Here is a 21,112-nt window from a genome sequence, read left to right as displayed (position 1 = left end):
CCTTGGGAGAGTTAGAAAAGTTATGATAGTTGTTGGTACTTGTTATCCGATCTCATCATCCGGACACGTAGCAACAGATTATTATCTAAATCATGAATGTTTTTTCAGATCACATTGGCCATCTTTCGATCTTCTTCTTTAGTTTGGTATTTAGTTGATCTAATTTGCACAAAGCTATTCTTAAAATATAATACTCATCTCAGCTGGTAGCGATCTGCGGTGAGTTATGTCAGTCTTTAACCAATATGATTATTAATACAAAAGAGATATGATACTTAGTATAATCAGTCACCGATCTCAATTGTGTCACGTCGGTTGATTACCGATGTACCATTAAAGTACAGACGATTATCTACCAGCTATTATCTAGCTCAGTATTAGTTGTCTTCCAGTTATACTACAGTCAATTACCATATGGGCAAACGCCCCATGATCTCTATACAGTTGACCAATCTGTTATAACAAACAACAGCCTAACAAACTCTTCTAATAGTCTAACAACCTGAACGGGCCTCTTCACCCCCTCTATATAAAGGGGAGCAGGGTATCTTTTATAAGGTAAGTCTAAATTGATAGAGCTAAGACTTTACTAAATCATTTTTAGCTCCCCCACTGAAGGGAATAAGAGTCTCCTCTTTCTATTTGCCCATAACTCTTCTCATCCTTCTATTCTCCCACTTCCATTGCCTATTCTCAAGCTTTATCTGACTTAACTATCGAAGAATCTTAAATCGGAGGGTACCCTATCTATTTTGAGATTTTCTTTGCAAGAATCGTTGCACACTTCATCAGATTCAACAAAGAGCAACCTAGTTCGGTCCACGGCCGACCTCGTCGACTATTTACTGAAGTTTTACAACAATAAATTGGTGCTAGAGAAAGGATTTTTTTTAAAAAAATCCTGATGAAAATGTTGAATAAGAAGGCACCGAATCATTCTTTACCTACTTCATCTTCTCCTGAAGATGTTCAAAAATTTATCCAACCATCAATTACTATTGATCCACAATAATTCAATCTCTTGATCCAGTAGATCCAAGCCCTTACCACTACAGTACAGCAACTCCAGCATACTACAGAATGACAGCAAGAAGCAGCCCCCCAAGTAGTTCAATCACATCATTTTCAGCAATCAACTCCTCAAAATCCTCACCATGATCATCTTCTTGATCTTATTGATCAGTTTTGGGAAGCAGAATTTGCTCTCCATAAGAAGCTGAGTACGAAAGAAGGTCTTGGACAAAAGATCTAAGATCTTGAGAAAAAATTGATGGAGATACAGATTGGAAGCCATTCTCAAGGTGGAAGGAATTTACATGATGAAAAAAGAAAAAAGAAAAAAAAAAGAAAAAAAGAAAAAAGAGAGGATAATTCAAGCCTTAGCTTGGGAGTTATTTGTCAGAGGAGCTAAGGTAGAATCCTTGTTGACTGCTTCCTTCGGAGTAGCTTCGATGACAACGACCTCGGTTGGACGAGCTGGGACTTCGATCAGAGGGACTTTGATGATAGGAGTGGGAGGAAGTTGCTTAGCAATAGTCTCAGAAGTCACTTCAGTTGCTGCTTCTAGAACTACTTTCATTGTGACCTTGCTAAGGTCAAGATCGAGAAAAAATTTGATGATTAAACTTCTATAGTGTAAAAAGCCATAATCGAAGGCTCCTTCTAAGGCTTCGATAACCTCATCTTGAAAAGCATCAAAATTTTTATAGTCTTCAACCTAGACATCTGCTCCTTGTCCTGATCAAGCTATCTCTGATATGAGACAAGGGCTTCATCATGCTTGTCAATTACCACCTCGAACTCCTTCAACTTGGTCTCCAGCTCCAAGATCCTTTCTGTTTGTTTTTGCAGCTTGTCATCTTTATCATTCATTTGACATTGGTTGTCTAGAAGCTATTTATTCTTTCTTTGATAGATTTCATTTTTTTTTGGAGTTGTTTTTTCAACCCCTCCATCATTTCACTTTCTTTGGCAGCCTTCTTTTCTACAGCCTTCTTGGCCTCCTCGATCATCTTTTTGGCCTTTTTCTCGACCTTGAACCCTTATTCCAGGGACTTCTTATTTTCAAAAAATAATGTCAAGTGCTCATGGAGCAACTTGAAATACATACCTGACTGCAAAAAAGAGGGACATAGTCAGGTCGCCAAATAGCTGATGTAAAAAAAAAGAAGAAAAAAAGAAAGAAAAGAATGGAAGAGAATGAAAACTTACATCCATAATACTATTGAATCCATAATTTATTAATTTCTTCAGAGAAAGATCCCTCCTCTGAGCATCCAAATTCTTTTAGGGCATCATTTTACCGAGCAGGTCTTTGCCCAGTCTTGGCATCTCTAGAAGTGACGCCTTTGTTAGGTCGATCTTGTCCCTGAGGAAGATGGTGGGTTGACATCAGGAGTTTGGGACTTTTGACGCTGATCAGTTGGCTGAGTTGATTTGGCCAACATCAGAGGGAGTGCTAGAGAAGTCATCTGCTTAAGGCGAGCAGATTCTTTTGAAGGCAGACGAGCCATCTCGGTAGTTTGGCAAGTTGATTTCACCAATGGGGCAGCGAAGATCAGCACGGCATTTGTGTTAATTAGTATCATCCCTGGTAATGATCGGAGGGCAATCGATCTCTAAGGAGCAGTCTCCTTACTCTTCTTGGGAGCAGACTGGTTGGGTACATCCTGCTTTTTCTTCTTTGAGTCAGCCAGCCTTTGTGGATTGAACTTTATTATTGCTGCTATAACTAGGATAAAGATTGTTAGATAAGAAAAATGTTGAAACATGATAAAGCAACAAAGAAAAAAAATTAACATCGAACTTATCCTGGGGAGAGATCTGACTGATGCCGGCATCAAACAAGGATTGGAACACCAGTAGGCTTAACTTAGGTGCTTTTGTATCCAGAAGCTCCACAAAAGCCTTCTCATCTCCAGATAATACTTCCTTATCTGAGTTCCATTTGATTTAAGGATTATGCCATTTATACCTAAAACCCCATGAACATTGGAAGAAACAAAGAAAAAGTAATTTTTCTAGTCATGTATTAAGGAAAGAAGAGCAGGATCAAATTTTGTATTTAGGCTGAGGTGAAAAATACCACTAGCCTTTTTTATAAGGGTATTTCTTTAGGACAAATAATGCCATAAAGAGAGAAATCTTAAGTTCTATAGCAGAAAATTTGCAATAAATGATGAATACTATGATCATTCTAATAGTGTTGGGAGTGGTTTGGGCTAGGTGGAGTCTATAGAAATCTAATACATTACTGAAGAAGGGTTGTAAGAAAAATCAAAGTCCAGATTGAAGTGTCTCATCATAAAATATGATACAACCTTCAGGAGGTTCAGTAACCCTACCATCTTGATCTGGAGCTATAAGTTAGAATTCTTCAGGAATCAAGTATTTTTTTCTAAGTTCCTGAAGGTCGAAATCGGTCAGGATAGATTGTTCAGTACTCGGACCAAGATAATCTAAAGGATCTCTTATAGGAGATTCTGGGTTATCTCTACCTGAGGTACTGACCTCAGCTATTGTTCGAGATGAACTTTCCACCTTAAACTCGAGTAGTGGTTGGATCAATCGAGGTACTTAATTGTCCTGACTTATCTCGTTGCTACTACCAGAAGACATCTTTGAAAGAAAAGAAGAAAGCAAAGGTGGACGGAAAAAGAAAAGTAGACAACAAGAAAAGAGCAAAAGGAAAAACTATCCAAAAAAGAAAATAAGGATTGCAAAAACCCAAAATCTCAGGTTTTCATGAAATGAAAGCCGAAGACAAGTACCTAATGGGAAAAGAGGGATCTTAGGAAGCTTTTAAAGAACTTCTTTGCTTCTTTCTTCTCTGGCTCTGATGACTTTTGGGGGAGTTTCTCCTTCGATACTAGTGATGTGGGGGCTCTAAAAAAATCTCGGCAAGGCTTCCATGCAAAGAAAATAGTAAAATAATTTTTGAATAGAATACAGACCTATTTATAAAGTTTACTAATGGTTTGGATTAATTTTATGCACCATTGAATCGATAACACTTGTCGGTTATCTGACGATTCCGTGGAGAGCCATTTCGACGCATCTCTTCCTGATCGAGCTATGCAAGCAGGATCCGTGTGATAGCTAAACTAGCCAACCATGAAATGACATCTGGCACACACACGTCAGGGACTAGCCACCCAAGTAATTGTGAACTCTAAGCGCTCAACATTATCGAGTCCAATGAATCATTTTTGAGAAATGGTGTGTTGCTTCGAATAATTAAAAAATTAATACTTTCAACCATCAGTGGTACGGAGCATTTATGACGACAACACAAATCAGATGAGATCACCTGAAAGGACTTTCCACACTTGATGTGAAAAACTTCACTATAGTCTGAAAAGTGGGGGGCATATGTTGGTACATGTTATCCGATTTTATTATCCAAACATGTGGCAACATATTATTATTTGAATCATGAATGTTCTTTCAGGTCATATCAGCCATTTTTGGATCTTCTTTTTCAGTCTGGTATTTGGTTGATCTGAATTGCCCAGAGCTATTCTTAAAGTATGGTGCTTATCTCAGCTAGTAGTCCATTTGCAGTGAGTTATGCCGGTCTTTAGCCGATATAGTTATTAATACTAAAGAGATTTGATACGCAGTTTAGCCAGTCATCGATCTCAGCCATGTCACATTGGTTGATTATCGATGTACCGTCAAAATACAGACGGTGTGCAGATGGTTATTTAGCAGCTGTCATTCAGCTCAGCATCAGCTGCCTTCTAGCTATGCTACAACCAATGGCCACATGGGCAAACGTCCCATGATCTCTATATAGTTGGCCAATTTATTATAACAAACTAACAGCTTAACAAACTCTCCTAACGGTCTAACAATCTGAGCAGGCCTCCTTACCTCCTCTATATAAAGGGAGGCAAGGTATCCTCCATAAGGTAAGTCTGAATTGGTAAAGTTCAGACTCTGCTCAATCATTTTCAGCTCCCCCACTAAAGGGAATAAGAGTCTCCTCTCTCTATTTGCCCACAATCTCTCTTCTCATCCTTCTATTCTCCCATTTCCACTATCTGTTCTCAAGACTTTATCTGACTTAATCATCGGAGGATCTTAAATCGGAGGGTACCCCATCGGTTTTAAGACTTTCTTTGCAGGAATCATTACAGACTTCACCAGATTCAACCAAAAAGCAACCTAGTTTGGTCCACAACCAACCTCCTCCTACTGAAATCTTGCAACAACAATAGTCTTCCTCTGCGTCCAGCACAAAGGAGGCTTCTTTCGATTGCCATTCATAGAGGAGGTGAAGACAGTCCTTGAGGCTCCCAATTTGGCTTGTAATCATAAACCAAATGCCTCTACTTCTCTTCCTCCATGTTGTCATCATCATCGGTGATGTAGCAGCCTATCAGAGGCACCAAATTCTGGTGTCAGAGCTCCTCGTCGCCACCTTAGTCTGGCTCCAGTAATTTCTTGATGGCCATCAAGCTTCCATCAGCAAGCCTCCTCTTGTAGACAACCCCAATTCCCCATGCTCGATGAGGTTCCTCTAAAGGGAAGTAATTCTTGGCTTTCTCCAATTTTCTAACCTTAATTTTATAATTATGGACATCTGAGGCCCTTAGATTGGTTGGTTTGCCTGAAGGCACATAGGTAGGATCAAGTTATAGCATGTTTCAACTGCCTAGACATGATTAACTAGCGTACAGGTAGAAAATACCTGGTACAGAGCTTATCTGCACAACCTATGGTTTTAGAAAATCCACAGAATCTTGGTAAAATGACTAGAAGAATTGAATGCTTTAGAGTTCAAGACTTTGGCTAAAACCAGTCAGATGTTGAATTTAAGGAGTTCTCATCAGGGAATTTCTGAAAAATATTCCCAGTGACTAAATCTAAGGAAAACTTGAGATTGAGGTGTGACACAAATCTTTGTGGAAAGGAGGAAAAATGCGATTTTTCATGATCATGAGGTTTAAGTACTACAAGGTAAAATAAAACCTGAAAATAAAGGACAAAATGTTTTTGGTTGCTTATCACAGTCATAAATTTAAAAAGGTGCCAGAAAAATGGGTTCTAAATTTCCTTAAATAAAGGAAAACAGGTTCTAAAGCCTGATTTTTCCTACTGCTTTAGTGAAATCTGAACCCAGGCACTGTCAATCTCTCTTTGAAATTCCCAGGAAAACTAATAGCTCTAGTTTTTTCTACCCTTCTGTGGAATTTTTCTCGATCTTAGCAATGAAATCAGCACCTTTGCTCAAGCACATAAATCCCTTGCCCACTTTGTGGTTGTCATCATGGGATCTCAGGTAAACCTTAACTGGTATATATTGTATGTTTTATTTTTCTTGTCTCTTGTTTTATGTCCCCTGAAAATACTAGAGCAGCCTCCTAGAAAACAATTTTTTAGCCTTTTGATGGTATTGTGAATATGCCTTTAATAATGAGAATATTGAGATGGATGTGTGGTAATACATGAAAACATATGCAAGAAATGAAGAAGGTAAATGCAGCACTAGCTAAAGGCAAATTGAGAGAAGGATGATTTAGATGGTTTGGATATGCAATACAGAGGTCAAGGGATGTACCAATAGGAACCTGCAATTTGATACACCAGAGGGAAAGAGGGGTAGTGAGAAACCAAAAATTTTGTGGGATGAAGTTGTAATAAAGCATTTGATATTGCTGCATCTTTTACAAATTGTAGCCCAGAAGAGGTTTGCAGCTTAGCTAGTTGATATGTGCCATATTCGTTCATAAAGTTCATAAAATTACCTTTTTGATTCACAATTAAGTTTTATGAATGTTTTGATTGATCATAAGAATTTAGGAGATCAATGTGACAGACTACATGTTCAAAGGGTTGTTTCTATCATATACAATTTCAGTGGTTTGTAACTTAAGATATTACCATTATAAAATGTATTTGCTTTGCGGGTTTTGTTTGTTCATGTTTAGATAGGATTATTTTGCCAAGAGAGTTGTTGAGCTATTAAAGATAAAAACTAGTTGTAGTGTAGAGTTGTAGCAATATATTGTTCTTGTCACCGAGTCTTCCCCCCATCTGACAGTGAGGTGTTTATGATAACAAAGTAAATAAGAAGATACCTTGTTTTTAGTGTTCTGCTAAAATATTCTCGTGATTTCAATGCAAGGAAGTAATTATTATAGCCCAAAACCTAATTCAGCCCACAAAAGCTCAAAAAAAAAAAAAAAAAAAAAAAAAACAACCGAGGAATTCAAAACCGGGAAGAAGACTCCCGATAGGAGTCTTCTTCTCCGGCGAGATCCGGGCTAGATCAGGACTCCTAGGACCCCTCGGAGTCCTAGGGCCCCCTATAAGAATACCCTTCTCCCTTGAGACCGGACATCGGCCTCTTCCCTCTCTCCTTCTCTCTGATTTTCCCGAAATAGAGCCGCGGACACCACCTTATCTTCGCCGTGACTGCTCTCCGACGAAGTCACCGGAGGTCAAGGTAAGCTTCCCTCCTCCCTCCTTTTCCTCTCTTCCTTCCCCTTCTTTCCGTGCTCTTGTGCGCGGCTGCCGGCGACGAGAGTCGCCGATTTTCGGTTGGAAAAGAGACCCTATTTTTGAGCCTTTTTCCTTGGATTTTCCGGTGCCGGCGATCGGAATCGATCGCCGGCCACGCTCCTCCGTGACCGGGGGAGTGGCCCCCCGTCTGCCGTCGGCCTCCGCCGCGGCGGCCGTGGCCTGAACGGCCCGGCAAAAGGAGGGGACACCGTCCCCTGTTCGGCACGGGAAGAACCAAGAAAAAGAAAAGAAAAGAAAAAGAAAAGAAAAGAAGAAAAAAGAAGGAAAAGAAAAAAAAGATAAAGAAAAGAAAAAAAAGAAGAAAAAGAAAAAGAAAAAAAAAAGAAGAGAAAAAGAAAAGAAAAGAAAAGAAAAGAAAATAATAATAATAATAATAATAATAATAAAATATATATATATATATATATATATATATATATGAACAAATAAATAAATAAATAAATAAAAATAAAAAATGATGAGAGAGAGAGTTTCTCTCTCTTCTTTCAGTCTGAACTCTGACTTTCTCTCTCTGAAATTGGACTTTCTCTCTCTACTTTCTCTCTCTAGAATTTTTCTTTAGGATATTTTCTCTCTTGATGGATTTCTCTCTCTCTAAAGTTATTCCTCTAAGATTAGCGTAGTGGAAGGCTTCATCTGATGATTTTGATCGATTTAGGAAAGAGTCTGATTTTAAGTGAGGTTTTGATTTTGGGATTTATTAGATTTAATTTTGAATTAAAATTAATGTAAAAAATATAATTTTGGATAATAGGCACAGAAGAATCTCCTAGAAGTTAGTTGATCTGTTCATTCAGTGCTCCATGAAAGGTAAGTAATGAATCATCTTCTCGAGATATTCCATATTTATTCTGAAAATAAATAATTATTCTCTGAAATTATGTATGATTTATGAAATTATGTTTTAAAAAGAAAGTGCTTTTGAAATATTATGGAATGTCGATTTATGCACATTTCAGTGAAATATTTATGATATATTATGATACAAAGTATTTTGATACAGATCAAATTTATGCTCTCAGCCTAACTATGTTTCAGTGGGCCCCGCCAATGGGGATTATACGTTGGTACTCAGTGGACCCTATCAGTGGGGGTTGTGCGCTGGTGTTTGTGGACCCTGCCAGTGGGGGTTGTGCGCTGGTATTTGTGGACCCTGTCAGTGGGGGTTGTGCGCTGGTATTCTGTGGACCCCACCAATGGGGGTTAAACGTTGGTCATAGTCAAGGCTGTTGAGTTATGAGTGTTTTAAATCGAATCGGATTTATGATATGTGAATATTTGAAAATATTGAATTTGCATTAAATCAGCATGAAATATACTCTTATGTTTATTTGCAGTATTATTCTTGAAAATTATATAATATCTGAATTATTTAGTTGAGATATTTGTTACTTACTGGGCTGTCTAGCTCATTACCTTTCTTTCTATTTTTCAGATTCAGATAATTAATTTTGAGCGTGTGATGAAATATTGGGACAGAGCTTTTAGAAGCGAGATTAGCATTGTCAACTTCATTGAACCTAGACCTATTGTTTTATTTTTAGCAAAAATTTTATTGGATGTAAGACATTTGATTTAATTACTTGAATTATAGTTGAATAGTAAATATTTGAATTTATTCCGCTGTGATGCATTGATATCGTGATGAGATGCCTTGCATGCTTATGGAGAGAGTTCTTCATGAGTATGCGGCGGTTGCCGCGACCCTCAATTCACAATCTCGGGTCGGGGGCGTGATAATTAATATGTATCAGAGCATAAGTGGATAAATTATGACACATAGAATTTGACATAGTATGAGTGTAGGTGGGTAAACATTAGGAATATTGGGATGTTAGAGTATGAGCATCATTATAAACCCATCCTAACAAATAGATAAATAAATCTAATAAGGTTTTACTACTACAAGGTTATCATGCCTCCCCGTAGAATGACAAGAACTACTCAAGGAATTGCAAGAGGGACATCACAACCACAGGATGGTAGCACTCCCCATCTGACCAGTGGCACCCCTCAGGAGGAGGGAGTCGTAGATCCTAATGGGAGTGCTTCGAGAGCACGTCAAGAACCAGATATGGCTCAGTTAATGCAGACCCTAATCAGAATGGTACAAGCACAACAACAAATACAGCAGCAAATGCTTGAACAACAGCAGATACAACGAGATGCACAATAGCATCCACCACCACAACATGGAGAGCAACCAGTACAACGGAACAACATTTCAGAATTTAAAAAGTTTGCTCCTCCAGCTTTCAAGGGGACTACTGAACCTTTGGAGGCTGATAATCGGATAATGGAGATGGAGAAGGCCTTCACTGTCCAAGAGTGTCTTGATGAAGAAAAGATTCGATATGCAGCTTATTTACTACAAGGAGAAGCATACAACTGGTGTCAGTGACTACAGCGCAAGCATGAACAAGACGGCGAAATACTTACCTGGGAAAGATTTCGGATTGCATTCTATGATCAGTATTTTCCTCGGAGTATAAGGATCCAGAAAGAGCAAGAGTTTATTTATTTGAAGCAAAAGGGTATGAGTGTGACCGAATATGAAGCAAAATTTACAGAGTTAGCAAAATTTGCTCCGAGATTAGTGGATGGTGAGCAAGAACGTGTTCACAAGTTCGAGATGGGACTAACAACTGAAATTCGAAAATAAGTGGTTCCATATGAATTGACAACTTATGCAGATGTGGTAAACAAAGCACTGATAATTGAAAGAGAAGTCAATGAAGAACGCATGGAAAGAGAAAGAAAGCAAAGAAAGAGAGCAAAATCAAATGATACACAAGGACAGAATAATAAAAACATCAAAAGATCAGCTAAGGGAGCAATGGATAATAAGACTCAACAAATTGATGGTGAGCCGTGCTCCAGATGTGGCAAAAATCATACAGATAAGGATTGTTATTGGAATACCGATGCTTGTTTCAAATGTGGTCAGAAGGATCATAAAATTGCTAGCTGCCCGCTAAATACTAAAAATCAAGTTGGCCAAAGAACTTATGAAGGACGACATAGGGGTGGTGGACAGATTTCTAAAACCTAGGGAAGAGTCTATGCGCTTACTCAACAGAATTCACAGGCTTCCAATACAATGGTGACAGGTATGAAAAATTTTGAGGACGAAATTTCTTTTTAGGGGTGAAGAATGTTATAGCCCAAAACCTAATTCAGCCCACAAAAGCTCAAAAAAAAAAAAAAAAAAACAGAGGAATTCAAAATAGGGAAGAAGACTCCCGATAGGAGTCTTCTTCTCCGGCGAGATCCGGGCTAGATCAGGACTCCTAGGATCCCTCGGAGTCCTAGGGCCCCCTATAAGAATACCCTTCTCCTTGAGACCGGACATCAGCCTCTTCCCTCTCTCCTTCTCTCCGATTTTCTCGAAATAGAGCCGCGGACACCACCTTGTCTTCGCCGTGACTGCTCTCCGACGAAGTCACCGGAGGTCAAGGTAAGCTTCCCTCCTTTTCTCTCTTCCTTCCCCTTCTTTTCGTGCTCTTGTGCGCGGCTGCCGGCGACGAGAGTCGCCGATTTTCGATCGGGAAAGAGACCTTGTTTTTGAGCCTTTTTCCTTGGATTTTCCGGCGCCGGCGATCGGAATCGATCGCCGGCCACGCTCCTCCGTGACCGGGGGAGTGGCCCCCCGTCTGCCGCCGGCCTCCGCCGCGGCGGCCGTGGCTTGAACGGCCCGGCAAAAGGAGGGGACACCGTCCCTGTTCCGGCATGGGAAGAATCAAGAAAAAGAAAAGAAAAGAAAAAGAAAAGAAAAGAAGAAAAAAAAAGAAAAAGAAAAGAAAAGAAAAAGAAAAGAAAAAAAAGAAGAAAAAGAAAAAGAAAAAAAAGAAGAGAAAAAGAAAAGAAAAGAAAAGAAAATAATAATAATAATAAAAATAAAAATAAATAAATAAATATATATATTTATATATATATATGAACAAATAAATAAATAAATAAATAAATAAAAATAAAAAATGATGAGAGAGAGAGTTTCTCTCTCTTCTCTCTCTTCTTTCAGTCTGAACCCTGACTTTCTCTCTTTGAAATTGGATTTTCTCTCTCTACTTTCTCTCTCTAAAATTTTCTCTCTAGGATATTTCTCTCTCTTGATGGATTTCTCTCTCTCTAAAGTTATTCCTCTAAGATTAGCGTAGTGTAAGGCTTCATCTGATGATTTTGATCGAGTTTATGAAAGAGTCTGATTTTAAGTGCGATTTTGATTTTGGAATTTATTAGATTTAATTTTGAATTAAAATTAATGTAAAAAATATAATTTTGGATAATAGGCACGGAAGAATCTCCTAGAAGTTAGTTGATCTGTTCATTCAGTGCTCCGTGAAAGGTAAGTAATGAATCATCTTCTCGAGATATTCCATATTTATTCTGAAAATAAATAATTATTCTCTAAAATTATGTATGATTTATGAAATTATGTTTTGAAAAGAAAGTACTTTTGAAATATTATGGAATGTCGATTTATGTACATGTTCAGTGAAATATTTATGATATATTATGATACAAAGTGTTTTGATACAGATCGAATTTATGCTCTCAGCCTAACTATATTTCAGTGGGCCCCGCCAATGGGGATTATACGTTGGTACTCAGTGGGCCCTACCAGTGGGGGTTGTGCGCTGGTGTTTGTGGACCCTGCCAGTGGGGGTTGTGCGCTGGTATTTGTGGACCCTGCCAGTGGGGGTTGTGCGCTGGTATTCTGTGGACCCCGCCAATGGGGGTTAAACGTTGGTCATAGTCAAGGCTGTTGAGTTACGAGTGTTTTAAATCGAATCGGATTTTTGATATGTGAATATTTGAAAATATTGGATTTGCATTAAATCAGCATGAAATATACTCTTATGTTTATTTGCAGCATTATTCTTGAAAATTATATAATATCTGAATTATCTAGTTGAGATATTTGTTACTTACTGGGCTGTTTAGCTCATTACCTTTCTTTCTATTTTTCAGATTCAGATAATTAATTTCGAGCGTGTGATGAAATATTGGGACAGAGCTTTTAGAAGCGAGATTAGTATTGTCAACTTCATTGAACCTAGACCTATTGTTTTATTTTTAGCAAAAAAATTATTGGATGTAAGACATTTGATTTAATTACTTGAATTACAGTTGAATAGTAAATATTTGAATTTATTCCGTTGTGATGCATTGATATCATGATGAGATGCCTTGCATGCTTATGGAGAGAGTTCTTCATAAGTATGCGGCGGTTGCCGCGACCCTCGATTCACAATCTCGGGTCGGGGGGTGACAGTAATCTTCTAGGAAATTCTCTTATTATAAACATATATGAGATTATTCTCTTGCACACACTCAAAATTTGGCATTGCTCTATCCACCAAAGCAAATGGCATCATCTTGGAGACCAATATTTTTCTGACCTGATGCATCTCTTGGTTTGATATTTGTTGATGCTACTTTTGTTGCTCATATATAGAGGTCGATGTACATCAGGAAAATGTCAAGAATAGTGCCAATGGTTAGTATTTTCAGGAAAAAAAAATATTGGCAGAGATGGTCTAATATAGGCCGCTGCAGACTCCAGAAGATTAGTTTAGAGAATGGGTACTGAAAAGCCTTCACATGAAAATGAAATGAAATCATTTATTGTTTTTTTAAATTTAATTTCCTATATCTTGTACTAAGGTAAATAACAAAAGCACAGGATAATCCATAAACCATAAATCCATTACCAAACAGATGGGATAAGCTTCTTTATACTCAATCTATCAAACATTTCAAGCATGCATTCGGAGGTAAAAATATATTTCATGACTTTGGCCTCCAGAATCTTTTCATGTCAACACCATCTACATTTTAGGCAAAAAAGTAGATCACACTGCTTCATTGGATTAAAAGAATATTTTCCAACTTACATATTCTGAAGGGGATTCAGGATATAAGAAAAAGTAATTGATCTGTTGGTTTTGATTAGATCAAACAGGAAATTCCTACTCTATGGGACTATATATTACCCATCAGATGCTGCAGTGAAGATAGTAACTCTTGAACTCTATAAATTGAATGTGGGGAAAAAAATATACAGACGTAGGTAATCAAGACATGGGCAGCTCACAGATTATATTCTTGTTTTGCCTCCATTCTTCATCTCTAACAGCAGTTGAAGGTCCAGTACTGATGATAACATTAATATCTTAACCTCTGAGATGCAGTATAATCAAAGTTTCTTGCTAGAAGGCATTGATAATCCCATTGCTATGACATTGACAATGCTAAGGGCATTTCACTCTCATGAGATGCAAGCGACGAACCTTCGTTGTTGGAATTGGCTGGTTTATTTGTGGCATCGAATTCTCGGTCAGCATCGGCATCCACCTTTGCACCACTTGCTTCTGCTCCGCCTGCCAACCCTTGTAGTCCTCCAGGGGTGGCGGCTGCTCCACAATGCACATTCCTAGCGCTGCCCGGGGAATTGATCGGCGAGTAATTGTTTGCTGCACTGGTCTTGCTGGTCCTACTACTCGGCGTGGGGGTGACTGTTCTGACCCTGTTTGGCTGTCGGTTGACAATCTCCGGTCCCCTTGCTGTCATGTACCTATAGAAGCATGTCATGATCCAGAACGCCCATGGGATCCCGACCAAGATCATTGCGATCGACGGGAACCAGACAGTCACCTCTGATTCTGGGAGGACAAAGTAGAGAACTAGCAAAACTCCTGCTGTGATGAGGAGGATGAGGAAGAAGCCAGAAATGACCCAGATGCGGATGTCGCCCGCCCTTCCATTGGAAGGGGGCGTCTGTGCCATGGCAAGAACTCCGGAGCTGATGAATTGGCAAGCTTGTTCTCAATCTTTTCTCGCAAATGTAATTGTTTCAGAATCAAGGTTTCTTCTGAAACAAAAAAATTGTTTGTTGGAGTGGTTTCAGATGCTGGAATGATTCAAGCGGGCGTTTACGTAAAACATGGGTGGCAATTGGACATGCACAGTCCTGGAGGTTTTATAGAAGGAGAGAGAAGGGCGGGGAAGCGTTAGGCCATAACCAAGACAGTTGTTATGCCTAGCTGTTATCCTCTCCTAAATAGAATGCAACCTACTCTGCTGATTTGTAGGGCTAAGATTGGGTCCAGCATGAGCTACGAGGATTTGGACGTGTGCAGAACTAAACATCTGCCTTTGTTAAGGGAGATCACTCGACTTCAGGCATAACTCGACTTCAGGCAAAGGTTCAGTTTTAAACTGAGTTTGAGGAAACAATAGTGTTTCTACTGATGTTGTGAACCTGTTGTTGTTTTCACTCTGCTAAGGATATAGTAATGCTTTGTTACATCACTGATGTAATCAAACTCTATTATATATAAATAAATAACGGAGGTTTAGCCTTCTTCTCATCCAAAAAAACATCTGCCTTTGTATTTATAACATTCCTGCACTCATTTCATATTCTATTTTGAAAGATAATAGTAAAATTTTCATGGATAAAAAAATACAAGCTTTAAGCTCCGCCGTAAAGATAACGGTAAAATAGAGGCTTGTCAATAGAGAAGTCTCCATTTGACACATAGGGTGTTGGAAAAGGGAGAGAGAGACACGTGGACTGTTTGCCCACTTCAATCCATCACCTAAGCTTCCCTGTTTGCCCGCTCTCGAGCATTGTTCACAACCATCACCTAAGCTTCCCTATTTGCCTGCTTCGTGGATGCCTCTCCATGATGATCTCGAGGATGAAAGCCTCCCAAACGATGACACCGATGAGATCGAAGGTACTGGTGGCGAGACTGCCGATGGAGCTATCAATCACATCTTGGATTGTTGGAGGGAATCCTTCTTCTTCGACGGACGAAAAACCCTCCTCATCTCCTTCTCCTGAGGCCCCACTTTCCAATTGATTCCAATCATATTCCAACCCTATTCCATGCGATCTGACGAGGGTGTCATCCTTCGATGCACAGTAGGGGAAAAGAAGAGGGGGAAGAGGAGTACGGGGCAGCCAATCGGATCTAATGGGGGCGTCGTCCTTCGAAGTGCAGCAGGGGAAGAGAATGAGGAAAATTAGAAGAGGAAGTGTTAGAAAATCAGGTAGGCAGCATGTGTATATTTCAAAATATTTTTGAACGTAGTGAATGTTGGAGCACGATCCCGGCTCCTCCCATAGACCTTGAGTGCAGCGGAACCAGCAACGAATAGATCTGGAGTCATCTGGACACGATCCAAGGCCCTTGACAGAATCAGCCTGGTTGCTGTCTTCTTCGTCAGCCTTTCGTTCCAGATGAAGAATGCCTCTGAAACTACCTCTAAAAAATTAAGATCTGGTACCCAACTAGATCAGACCTAGATCGAGGTCCTCAATTTATAGATCTCAAATCGGGATATTCTAGATGGGAAGAAGATAGATGGAGACATACTTCGCAGATCTGTCCTGCTGCAGCCTTTCTTGTAGATCTGTTGATGGAGATCTCAACCATACCTCAAACGACCTCAGATCAACTCCAGATCTGAGAAGGACTTGTACCAACCTCTTCTCAAGAGATTTCAAGTCCTGGACCTGGTGTTTGGGCACCTGCAAGAGGGGGAGAGCAGATCTGGTAGGCGGCTGCAAGGGGGAAGGGGCTAGCGCCTCCCCTTCTTCTCTTTCCTTTTATGGACTGGCGGCAAGAAACCCTAGGGTTTCTTGCTCCTGGGCATGGAGAATTGCTGGAGAGAGAGGGAGAAGAGAGAGAGAGACTTGGGAGAAAGAGTTTTCTATTTTTTGGCTTTTTCAAACCTATACAAGTACATGTATATATAAACACCGGGTCAAGTGACCCAAACCCAAAACTTCCATGACCAACTCTATGAGAGATTAGGTTAACTCAAGCCCATGTACACCCATGACTCGACCTAATTTCACATAACCTGGGCCCAGACCTGGCCCATAAGGAGTTGGCCCTTGAGGCCCACATAACCTAGACCTCAAGAACCCGAAAGGCCCACAGCCTTTCAACCTAGGCCCAACTAGCCCTAGAGCCTCCATGAAGCCCTCATGAATGATGGACCTTGGCCTTAGCCTTGGTCTCCTGGGCCTTGGGCACACCACCTGGATCATAACAATCTCCATCTTGGTGTCCCAAGGCCTCAACCAGCTCCACTCTGTCCATCAGCCGAATCAGCTCAACACATCTCTGAAAGCTGTCCCATGGAAGTACCTTCGTAAGTACATCAGTGGGTTCTCCTTGGTGTGTACCTTTACCAGCTCCACCTCACCATCCTCCACAAGTTTCTGATCTGATGATACCGAATGTCAATGTGCTTTGTCCTTACTTGATAGACTGAGTTCTGTGCTAATAGAAGTGCACTCTGGCTGTCACAGTGCACTCTAATGGCCTCCTGAGTAAGGCCCATCTCCGTCAACAAATCCTTCAGCCAAATTGCCTCCTTAGCTGCTTCTGTCAGCCCGATGTACTCCACCTCTGTAGTGGATAGGGCCGTGATAGGCTGCAGACTCGATCTCCAAGAAATAGGACCTCCATACAGGCTAAAGATGAAGTCTGTCGTAGACCTCTGGGTATCCACATCTCCACCGAAATCTGCATCTACATAACCGCCAATCAGCCCCTGAGCCTCCCTGGACATGTCAGAGTATCCCACTGCACCTCCTCACTGTCCGTAACAGATGCCAACTCCAACTGAACCCGCAGGTATCTGAATATCCACTTTAGAGCTCTCCAGTGCTCCCTGCCAGGCTGCGTCATGAACCTGCTAACCTGACTCACTGCATGAGCGATGTCTGGCCTACAACAGACCATCGCATACATCAAGCTCCCAACTTCTGAAGCATAAGGAACCTTCTCCATCTCCTGAGCCTCCACCTCAGTCTGTGGTGCCATGGTCTTCGAGAGTCTGAAGTGACCGGCAAGTGGCAGCTCTGCCAGCTTTGCTCCCTTCATCCCGAACCTCTCTAAAACCTTCTATATGTAGCCCCCCTGAGATAGATGCAGCACCCTCCGGGCTCGGTCTCTGAAAATCTCCATGCCTAGGATCTTCCTTGCAGGGCCCAAATCCTTCATCTCAAACTCCTGAGATAAGGATGCCTTCAGATCCTGCACAACCTTCCTACTCTTGCATGCTATAATCATGTCATCCACATACAAGAGTAGGAACAACCTAAACCATCCTCAAGAGACTGAACATAAACACAGGGATCAAACTTGCACCTGGAAAGTCCAATGCTGCGCACATAGGAGTCGAATCGCTTATACCATTGCCTCGGCGACTGCTTCAGCCCGTACAGTGACTTCTGCAATAGACAAACCTTTTCCTCTGATCCTGGATCCCTGAAACTGGGTGGCTGCTCCATGTAAATCTCTCCTCCAAATGCCCATGGAGGAACGCTGTCTTGACATCCATCTACTCCAGCTCTAAATCCTGAGCTGCTACAATGCTCAGCAATACTCTGATGGAAGTGTGTCTGACGATGGGAGAGAAGATCTTGCTGAAGTCGATGCCTTCCTTCTGGGAGTATCTCTTGGCCACTAAGCTCGCCTTGAATCTGATACCTCCCTACTCTGAAGGCCCTTCCTTGCGACTGTAGACCCATTTGCAGTCAATAGGCCTCTTCCCCTGTGGCAACTGCACCAATCGCCACGTCTGGTTCTTATGGAGAGACTGCATCTCCTCGGTCATCTCCTGGATGCACCGCTCTTGTCCTGGCTCTTAATAGCCTCCTGATACATATATGGGTCTCCATTCACTGTCACCAGGACATATGACAGCATCTCCTCGAAGCCATATCGGTTCGGTTGCCTGATGGTCCTCTTGGGCTTGTGTAGGGCAACACCGATATCAGTCCTCGGTCCAGCTCGCTCCTGCTGGACCTCTCCACCTCGATCATCCATCCGAGTCCTCTCCACCTGTGGAGACACCTTATGTAGGTGCTCCACCTGAATGTCATATCCTCCCATAGTACCTGCAAGAGGCAAAATAAAGAGGTAAGTTGTCCAGCAGCGCCCTGCTGGACCTTCTCCTGCTCTTACTGCTCCTCCATGCCTGCTCGCCTCCATAGGACTGACTCCTCATCAAAAATCACATCCCGACTAATGATGACCTTCTTCTCAAGGGATCCCACACCTGTATCCCTTGACTCCTCACGGATAGCTTAGAAACACCGTCTTGCGTGATCTGGCGTCTAGCTTGCTCCGCTCACCAGCTCCAATATGCACATAGGCCGTGCACCCAAATACCCATAGATGGTCCAGCCCAACTGTCCTCCCAGACCACACCTCCTCTGAAAGCCTGCCATCCAAACTAGTGTGAGGTGATCGATTGATCAAGTAACCGCTGCGTCAACTGTGTCAACCCAAAACTCCTTTGGAAGCCCTGCCTGCAGCCTCATGCATCGTGCCTTTTCCAGAAGTGTTCTGTTCATCCTCTCGGCCACCCCATTCTGCTGTGGAGTCTCCTTAACTGAAAAGTGTCTCCTGATCCCAACTCCTCACAGTAATCCTGGAACTCTCTGCTGGTGTACTCCCCGCCATTGTCTGACCTCAGACACTTCACACTCCTCCCCTGCTCCTCCACCTCAGCTTTCTAGATCTTGAACTTGGTGAAGACCTCTGACTTCTCTCTCATGAAGTAAATCCAGAGTTTTCTTGAGAAATCATCAATCAGGGTCATGAAGTATCTGGCCCTATTCCTAGCTAAAACTGGGGCTGGTCCCCACACATCCGTGTGTACTAACTCCAGAGGGCTGCATTGCGGGCTGTACTGATGGTGAACTGAACTCTCCTCTGCTTTTCTATCTGGCAAGGCTCACAGATCTCCCCTGTAGCACCATCCTCCAGATTAGAGATGAGTCCTCTCCTACTCAACTCCCTCAGCCCCCTGTCACCCATGTGGCCTAGGTGGTAGTGCCACATCCTGTAAGTCCCTCCTGGTCCTATGCTGCAGCTGCTGCATCAGACTCTCCGTCACCACAGATCCCTCCATGCGATAGAGGTTATTGTCCAACCTCTTGCCTCTCATCACCACCATAGCTCCATTGGAGATGTTCAGTACTCCGCTTCTAGCCCTACTGCTGAAGCTGTATCCACTGCGCTCCAAGTAGCTAAGTGACACCAGATTCTTTTCCAGCTCCGGGATGTGCTTTACATTTGTCAATTCCTCACAATCCCATCAAACATCCTCACCCTGACTGTCCCTATCCCAGCCACCTTGCAAGGATGATTGTCGCCTAGAGTCACTGATCCCTCATCTGTCTTGGTGTATGTCGCAAACTAAGACCTGTGTGGTGTGTAGTGATGTGAGCATGCAGAGTCTAGTGTCCACTCCTTTGTGTGATGCCTGTGACCATCTGATACCTCAAGTAGATCATCCTCCACCTACTGCCCAGCAACTGCACTCACTGATTCTGAGCCACTTTTTTCCCCTTCTTGCTCTTCCATAGTGGACATTCTTGCTTGAAGTGCCCGAACTCTTTGCACTTGAAGCATTTCACCTCTCTCTTTCCCTTTCTGGACTTGGACCGCCCCCTGGACTTGCTTCTGCCTCTGCCACTACCTGTCCTCTCCCCTACTGCCAAACCCTCCTGGGGAGCTGATCTCTGGTCAACTTTTTCCTCTGCTCATTAGACCTCAGCGCTGAGACCATGTCCTCATATTCCAGAGTCTCCTTGCCGTAGAGCAGTGTAGTCACCAAAGAATCATATGATCCTGACAGCGAACACAAAAGCAACAGGGACTTGTCCTCTTCATCCAGCTTCACCCCGATATTTATCAACTCCATGCACAACTGGTCGAACCTCTGAATGTGGCAATCACATCAGATCCTCCTGCATCCGAAGACTGTACAACCTCTTCTTCAGCATCAGCTTATTGCATATATTCTTCCCCATATACATGGTGTGCAACTTCGACCAAAGGCCCTTTGGGATCTTTTCTTTCAGCACCGAATACAACGCCACATCCACCAAACATCCTCTGATCACCGAGCATGCTTTCTTCTCCAACGATGCCCACTGTCTATCTGTCATTCCCTCAGGCTTCTCATCCAAAGCCTGATCCAGATCTGCTTGCACCAGAAGATCCTCCATCCGGATTTTCCACATGAAAAAATTCTCTTGCCATCAAACTTCTCGAAATCGACCTTCATATTGCTGCCCATGACTAGATCCAAGCCAAACAAGCAATATAAAATCAAGAAGTATAGAATATACCTTGATGGTACCTTGCTGAAAATTTTCAGCACTTGGGATCTTCAACTTCTCATGCTTGGAACCGCTTCCTCACCACCTTGGCTCTGATACCAACTATTGGAGTACGATCTCGGCTCCTCCCACGAACTTGGGTGCAGCAGAACCAGCAACGAATAGATCTAGAGTCGTCTGGATACGATCTAAGGCCCTTGACGGAATCAGCCTGGTTGCTGTCTTCTTTGTCAGCCTTTTGTTCCAGATGAAGAACGCCTCTGAAACTATCTCTAAAAAATCCAAGATCTGGTACCCAACTAGATCAGACCTGGACCGAGGTCTTTCCAATTCATAGATCTTAAATCAGGGTATTCTAGATAGAAAAGAAGATAGATGAGACAGACCTCGCAGATCTGTCCTGCTGCAGCCTTTCTTGTA

General features: G+C 41.8%; 1 protein-coding gene across 1 annotated transcript; it reads right to left on the bottom strand.

Annotated features, from left to right (window-relative positions):
- Positions 1-13,254: 13,254 nt before the first annotated feature.
- LOC105032556 (uncharacterized) lies at positions 13,255-14,319 on the bottom strand. Its single transcript, XM_010907023.4, has one exon. The coding sequence runs from the start codon at positions 14,317-14,319 to the stop codon at positions 13,768-13,770; it is 552 nt and encodes a 183-aa protein (XP_010905325.1). The 3' UTR covers positions 13,255-13,767.
- Positions 14,320-21,112: the final 6,793 nt, after the last annotated feature.

The sequence above is a fragment of the Elaeis guineensis genome, chromosome 8 (genome assembly GCF_000442705.2).
Source record: "Elaeis guineensis isolate ETL-2024a chromosome 8, EG11, whole genome shotgun sequence".
Lineage (NCBI taxonomy): Eukaryota > Viridiplantae > Streptophyta > Magnoliopsida > Arecales > Arecaceae > Elaeis > Elaeis guineensis.
This window is presented reverse-complemented; position numbering and strand designations above follow the sequence as displayed.